General features: G+C 35.0%; 1 protein-coding gene across 1 annotated transcript; it reads left to right on the top strand.

Moving 5' to 3' along the window:
* Window positions 1-3,188: 3,188 nt before the first annotated feature.
* LOC108692477 (ras-related protein Rac1) lies at window positions 3,189-7,075 on the top strand. Its single transcript, XM_018200742.1, has 3 exons — window positions 3,189-3,922; window positions 4,396-4,783; window positions 5,229-7,075. Exons 1-3 carry the CDS (start codon window positions 3,888-3,890, stop codon window positions 5,382-5,384), a joined length of 579 nt encoding a protein of 192 aa, XP_018056231.1. The 5' UTR covers window positions 3,189-3,887; the 3' UTR covers window positions 5,385-7,075.
* The last annotated feature ends 72 nt before the right edge of the window (window positions 7,076-7,147 follow it).

The raw sequence follows: 7,147 nt of genomic DNA, 5'->3' as shown, positions 1-7,147 counted from the left end.
ATATAAGACCTGATGAATACGAGTATAAGAAATTGAATCAATGGCTGCATTCAGCAGAACACAATAGTTTTACAACCGTTTTATGATTCTCTGCTGAGATAAAACCATTCCTCTTGATCTAAAAGCATAACCCAATCAGCGCGAAGAAAACTTCCAATAATTGCAAAATAATCGTTCTGTTGAAAGCAGAACGCAGCCAATCAGAGTTCTTTATTTTATAGAAAGGAAGAAAACGAAGGACTTCGATTGGTACATTTTCTTAGGCATTACGTGTTATGCATTATGCAAGAGTCTGTACTACTCTTACTCATTCATTACTGCTACTGTCATTGTAGACATAATGCATGGTTTACAATGGTTTTACAATGGGCAGTAATAATAGTTGATTAACGAGTAGGCGTAGAAATCGAGCAATCATAATTGATTATTTTTCTCATATTCAACTATGATTGATTGATTTCTATGTCTACTCTTTAAATTACTGTTACTTCATTGTAGATCAGGCATAACAGTAATCTTAAAAATATCTTTTCATGTGCAACACGCTGCGGTAGCAAAATGTCACGTGATGCAAATTCTTCATAATTGCTTCCGCTGCATTTGCTACGCATAAAAAGAAAAAACGGCAACAGCATATGTATTAAAGTTTAATTTCAAATATCTTTTATTTGCTCAGCTCGAAAATTAATATAGAAAACATAAAAAGATAAAACTTGTGATTAGATGGCAAAATTGTTAATGCAGTTATAATTTGGACAATTATCATTTCAGATAATTCAAATTCATTTCAGATTATTTAAAATTTAAAATATTCTCGTCACTTCAAATCTTAATAAAAATGTACTCATTGCAAATATTGCAGACTTTCTCGACTTCGAATTCTTTTCTTCTCGTTATTTATTCGGTTGAACTGCAATGAGATGCGGCAAAATATATTTTGCGTCGGAAGTGCGTCATCTCATGTAAAATTTTTAATAGCAACGAAATACTGCCGCAGCGTATGAAAAGTTAGTTTAAGACGTAAACTTAAGCTGAATAAATTTACTGCTATTTCTATTTCCGTTAGAGTACGTAAATCTAAAGTAGTATCCTGATTGGCTCATCGACTTAAGTTCACGTCTTAGACAATGGTATTTTACGTTTGTCTTTATGACAGAAAAAGAAATGTGATTGGATAATTTTCTTTATGCATATATTAGATGTAGTAAAAAAAAATCCATTATTTTTGCTTGAAATTGAATGGAAAAATAATGGATTTCTTTTTAGTACACCTAATATTTATGCGGCTATGCAAGTTTGTGTGGAATGACCCTTACGTTACTGTTACGGCAGCCCTTAAGGCTTAAAAATCTATTGTAGATCCGGACTAATTGATTATTTTTTTATGATTTAGGGTATATCCACACAAATTGCACAGCCGCATAACATATTATATACATAAAGAATATTATATAGAACATATTATATACATAAACATATTATATACATAAAGAAAATTATCCAATAACTTTCACATTTATAATGAAATCAAAGATGATACACAAGCAAGACTTACGTTCACTTCAGCCTAGTAGCAAGCCATCAGCAGAGATTAAAATTGAGATTGCATTCATTATGATATGATCATCTTTAACTTTTCAAAATTTCTACGAAGTTCAACTTGTGTATTTGATTTCATTATAAATGTGAAAGTCAGAGATATCTTGTTACTGGCAATTTTAATTCCCGTGTATAGAAAAAAGTTACTACGCTATATCTGCGATATAGCGCGGCAGAGTATTCTGCTGCAGATGCTTAAGGTCCTTTATTAGATGTTAGATATGTTTCTTCTTTTGAAATTGACAATGGATGCTCAAGGGTTCTTTCTTTTATCTGATTAATTTACTTAGTGTACTATTAATTTTTTGATCTAGTTTACATTGTTCACTTCGGCCTAACGACAAGCTATCATAGAGATTGCAATTGAGTTGCATTCTGTTATTCACTACGAGAAAATAAAAAATTTACGTTACAAATACTTTACAAAACCTTAAAAATAATTTTTAATCATAGGGAAAAGTTTGATTGGTGATTGAAAACAGAATCCCCTACATTAACTTAACTTCGACGAATATATCTCTCTGGTTAAACGCTATCAAGGATCATTCATGAAACTTGCTAACGCTATCGCGCTATTAGCTCCAAGAATAGCGTTGGTAGTGTTTGCGTCCATAGCACAAATAGTGCCTCCTCGAACACACCCTTTGTAGCGCTAAATAGCGCGAATAGCGTGTCCCTGAACGCATCTTTAGATAACATCGTAGGTTTTAATCATGTAGTAAAATGGCGCTTCACTGTTCGCACTTCGCATTACTAACCACAAACTACATTCCACAAAATAAAAATAAAACTATAAAATAAGTAAGTGTATCGGTATACTAAGCAGAGTATACTCTGCTAGTTATAAATAAAAACTCCTGAGCGATGTAACAAATTTCCTAACCTAACAATATATTTAGATAGGCTATAATTTAATTTACTTATTTTATTTATATTATTTTTACGCTTCAATAAATACGCTTTCAATAAATAATATTTTCGAGTCTGAACGTTTATTATTTTTATGAATTTAAAGCTGCTGTCGTAGCCATCGCACATGAAATAATGAAATCATGCATGGTATACCACTATAAAGGTCTGCTGGACCAATAAGAAGGTATATAAATGAAAAAGGCAATTTTTAAGGTAATTTCGTTTCAATTTACTCTTCATCTTTTTTTAATCTTTAGAACTAGAAAAAGACGAAAAGTAAGACTGGAATCAGACGCATTGAAGATTGAAGATTGAAATTTGACCAATGAAGACAAAGGAATTTTAGTTTTAATTGATCAAATTTCAATCTTTCAATCTGCAATCTCAATCTTCAATGCGTAGTCTAATTCCGACCTAAGTGAATCGAGATTAAAGTTCTAAAATCTACATTGGTGAAGACAATGAAGACAAAGGAATTTTAGTTCTCATAGTTTTAATTGGTCAAATTTCAATCTTTCAATCTTCAATCTCAATCTTCAATGCGTAGTCTAATTCCGACCTAAGTGAATCGAGATTAAAGTTCTAAAATCTACATTGGTGGAAATGGACACTAATGATCTAATTATGCAATACTCACTGTATCGTATTCCATTTGAAATGGATTTTTAGAATTCTAACGTATATAATACATTTTATAATACGTTTTATACGGTATTATGTGTACGAAATGCCAATTCTGCCCTGCCTCCACATGAGGCGACTGTCGCCATCTATCGACGCTCACAAAGGCGCGTCTTAATCATCTGAAATAGGCGCTTATTCGCACTATACCTATACCACACTATTCGTAGTGTTCGTAGCGCTTCGCTCGTATTCGCTCGGTCTCGGTTCGTCGCGTAGGTTGCGTATGAATCGTATATAGAAAAGGTTTATCCCTTATCCTTGACTCCGTAAGTGTGTCGCGGCCAAGTTGTCTCCTGCTGTGATCGTCACCACGCTCTCGTCAACTCTCGTGTGCCCTCGGACCGATCAAAAGGAAGTCATCCAGCCGACCAATCAGTCGCTGGAGTTAATCGTGCCTCCGTCACGTATCTCCGTCGCGCTCTAACCTCAATTGTATCTCTGCGTCCATCACGCTTCCTCTTCTCTTTAACGCCCTGCCCCTCCATCCTTTTGACGCGCTCCTCTCTTTTTCCTCCTCCTCTTCCTCCTCCGTCGTCGCTGCCCTCTTCCTGTCGCGCGTACGTTCCGCGCCGTTTGTCTCTTCCTCTCCCGCCCTCTCTCTTTCTTTCTCTTTCTCCCTCCCTCCCTTCCATTTAGAATCGACTTAGTGCAAATTTACGTGTGTGTACTACGGACAGCATCGGACATCCAGGATGCAAGCCATCAAGTGCGTGGTCGTCGGCGACGGGTACGTAACACGCGGTGAGCCACACATCCGGCTCGGGCACGACGAGGACGCGACGGGGACGTTTATTCCCGGGACGCGAACCAAACTCTTACCTGCTTTCACCTCCTCTATCGACCTCCTTCCTGTTTTCCTGGAGCGCGAGCGTGATGGCCTCGTCTCGCCAGCGAAGCTCTACCACGCCCGTATGCGGGCCTCACGATACGACGTTGACGTGTTCGCGAGGACGTGACATTTTTCTCTGTGCCACGGTTGATGACCGATGACGAAAGACAGCGCGGCAGATCAATTTGTTAGCTCAGTCTAGAAGAAAAGACTTGTTCCTATTGTTGTGATTGAAAAATCATTCTGCGCAATGATTCATCTAACAAGATGTTTCCTGAGAAATAAACTTATTCTTATATTTGTATTTATTTATATCAGCCAGTAGAGCAATGGATACTATGCATATTAATTGCTATATTTCTGTTCTCTAGTGCGGTAGGTAAAACATGCTTATTGATAAGCTACACCACCAATGCATTTCCTGGGGAATATATTCCAACGGTATTCGACAACTATTCTGCGAATGTGATGGTCGATGGAAAGCCAATTAATCTTGGCTTGTGGGACACAGCGGGACAAGAGGATTATGACAGACTACGGCCGTTGTCTTATCCACAAACTGATGTCTTTCTCATCTGCTTTTCATTGGTGAACCCGGCAAGTTTTGAAAATGTGCGTGCCAAATGGTATCCGGAAGTACGTCATCACTGTCCTGCTACTCCAATTATTCTAGTTGGCACTAAACTAGATCTGCGTGAGGACAAGGAGACTATCGAACGTTTGAAAGACAAAAAACTAGCTCCCATTACTTATCCTCAGGTTTGTTTTCATTATTTCTATATATTGATACAAAATTTATAAAGTTAAAATTTATAAAGTATACATTTGGATTAAAATTATATGTATATATTATAGAGTAGAGAGAAAGAAAGAAAGAGTGAGATAGTTGAAAAGTTACATTTTGACTGTATAACAAATACATTGCAAGTTAATACAAATATTAAGATGATTGCACAATACAATAACAATTTCAATCAATATAATAAATATTGTTATAAATATCTAGAGAATGTTATTAAAAAGCTTTTGCAATACCGTGTATCTAGATATGACGAACACTAATGTCATGTTATTTAGTGGAAATTTGAATTGCACATGTGCAGTTTGACTTTCCACTAAATAACGTAACTTTAATGTTTACCATATCTGAAAACATGATATTGCAAAAACTCTATTATTTCAAAATGTGTCTCATTCATAACAGGGTTTAGCAATGGCAAAGGAGATCGGTGCTGTAAAATATTTGGAATGCTCCGCTTTGACACAAAAAGGCTTGAAGACTGTGTTTGACGAAGCGATACGCGCTGTACTGTGCCCGGTTCTGCAAGTGAAGCCAAAGCGCAGATGTTTCCTTCTATAATATTAAATGTATCCCTCTTTGCACGTTGGTACTGGAATGTGCTAAAAGTGTCTCATCTCATCTCCAAAGTACCAAGCACTAATCGAATCAATCGGGTAAATTATCGACTATTTGGAACCCCAGTTGTACCAGCCTATATCAGCTTAGAGGCTGCAATCATCTACCAGCATAAGCGCACAAATGTCAGTTCGGTATAAATTTCCAGCGAGCAAAACAAAAGAGGGTTCACAAAGGAGAATCGTGAATTTGAGATATAAATTCGTTTTTATGTGGTCTCTACCACATTTTAAATGAAAATATAAATTAATTATTGAAGTTTACTGCTGTCTATGCGAGCCAAATTTCCAGTTTAGACAGTTTAATCACATTATAGGGCTATAAATGCAAATTGACTGGATGTTCTAAGCAAAAGGAGTGTAAAAGAAGCCAAAATAACTGAACTAACTACTGTACAGTATACTAGAAGAAGTACGTTATTAATATTACAATTAATTAATAATTATATAATGAATGGGTAAAAGAAAAAATATTACTATATAATTGTCCAAACATTGACTGTATACTGATCAGTTTAATCAAAGAGGAAAACCATTTTATGCTATTCGCTATTGTACATTTTAGATAGGACACGTATAGTTAATGTATTTAAAATGAAGGAAAAAAGAGAAAACATAGTAGTTTTCCTTATAAAAAAATTTCAATATGCATCAAGATATAAATTCAGAGAGAAAGAAGAGAGAATATTTTTTAGAGATATGTGTGTAGAATATATGGCAAACCTCTTTGGAAGATATTCATATAGATGTCATTATAAATGTGAATAACGATAATGCCATGCATATATACATTTCTCCAAGTACTTAGAGCAACCATAAGTATTTTTTTTATTCCAAGCATTCAACACAATATGTTATCAAAAGCTTTAATAAAGCTTCGACAGAATCGTGTTTTCTTTCGCAAAGAGATTAATCTTTGAAAAACACTGGTCTGTTATGTTCGTAAAAATCTTAGGTTTATTTGAGAAATTGTATATAAAAATCTAATTGAAGGTGTTAGATGCGTAATCAAATGCCATTCAATGTTCACTGTGCACGTCCTATATTTAATTCTGTTCACATATGCAATAGTTTAAAAATAGTTTCGCTTCGAAGATGAGTTCAATTTTGAAATGAGATAATTAACCAATAGATACGCAAAAAATAAAAAAAAACTGATAACTATATTTTCCGAAGTGGAATCGGTAGCGCAGCGGCCGCATAATATGGCTTCCTTCTTCCACTAAATTGGTTAACATTAAATGTTACATACCGTAATTTAAGAGAGAAAAAAATAGCTAACTGTACAAGAATTTTAGATGTATGTGATATAAGTATAAATGTCAAATTGCGAGTTTAACAGTTTCTCTGCTTCGTATTGTTTCACTTGCAAATGATGATTTTCTGGCGCGATGATAATCTGTGATTAGTGCACAATTCATCACATTCTTTCTCACAGAGAATTATGTGATCATCAGGTCGAAATTAAAAGAAAAAGAGTGTAATGTTGCATTTAAAGGAATAGAATATGACTATCGAAGCAGAGGACGCGCGAATATATCATGTATGCGAGAAAGCGAGAGAGCTATTGTATGGAAGAAAGAACGAATGCGAGAAGTACGAGTAAGTATGTAATGAGAGAAAATCTGCTATGATATAATAACTGTGTACATAAATGCTGAACTTCGAATGTATTCTTTCTTATTATTACGTATAATGTATGATTTT

Source organism: Atta colombica, unplaced genomic scaffold (genome assembly GCF_001594045.1).
Source record: "Atta colombica isolate Treedump-2 unplaced genomic scaffold, Acol1.0 scaffold72, whole genome shotgun sequence".
In the NCBI taxonomy this organism is placed as follows: Eukaryota; Metazoa; Arthropoda; class Insecta; order Hymenoptera; family Formicidae; genus Atta; species Atta colombica.
Note: the sequence above shows the minus strand (reverse complement) of the source record. Positions and strands in the feature narration are given on the sequence as shown.

Coding starts and splice junctions, on each gene's coding strand:
- LOC108692477 (XM_018200742.1), top strand. CDS start 3,888: ATGCAAGCCATCAAGTGCGTGGTCGTCGGCGACGG. Junction 3,923..4,395: donor TGCGTGGTCGTCGGCGACGG/GTACGTAACACG, acceptor TCTGTTCTCTAG/TGCGGTAGGTAAAACATGCT. Junction 4,784..5,228: donor CTCCCATTACTTATCCTCAG/GTTTGTTTTCAT, acceptor CATTCATAACAG/GGTTTAGCAATGGCAAAGGA.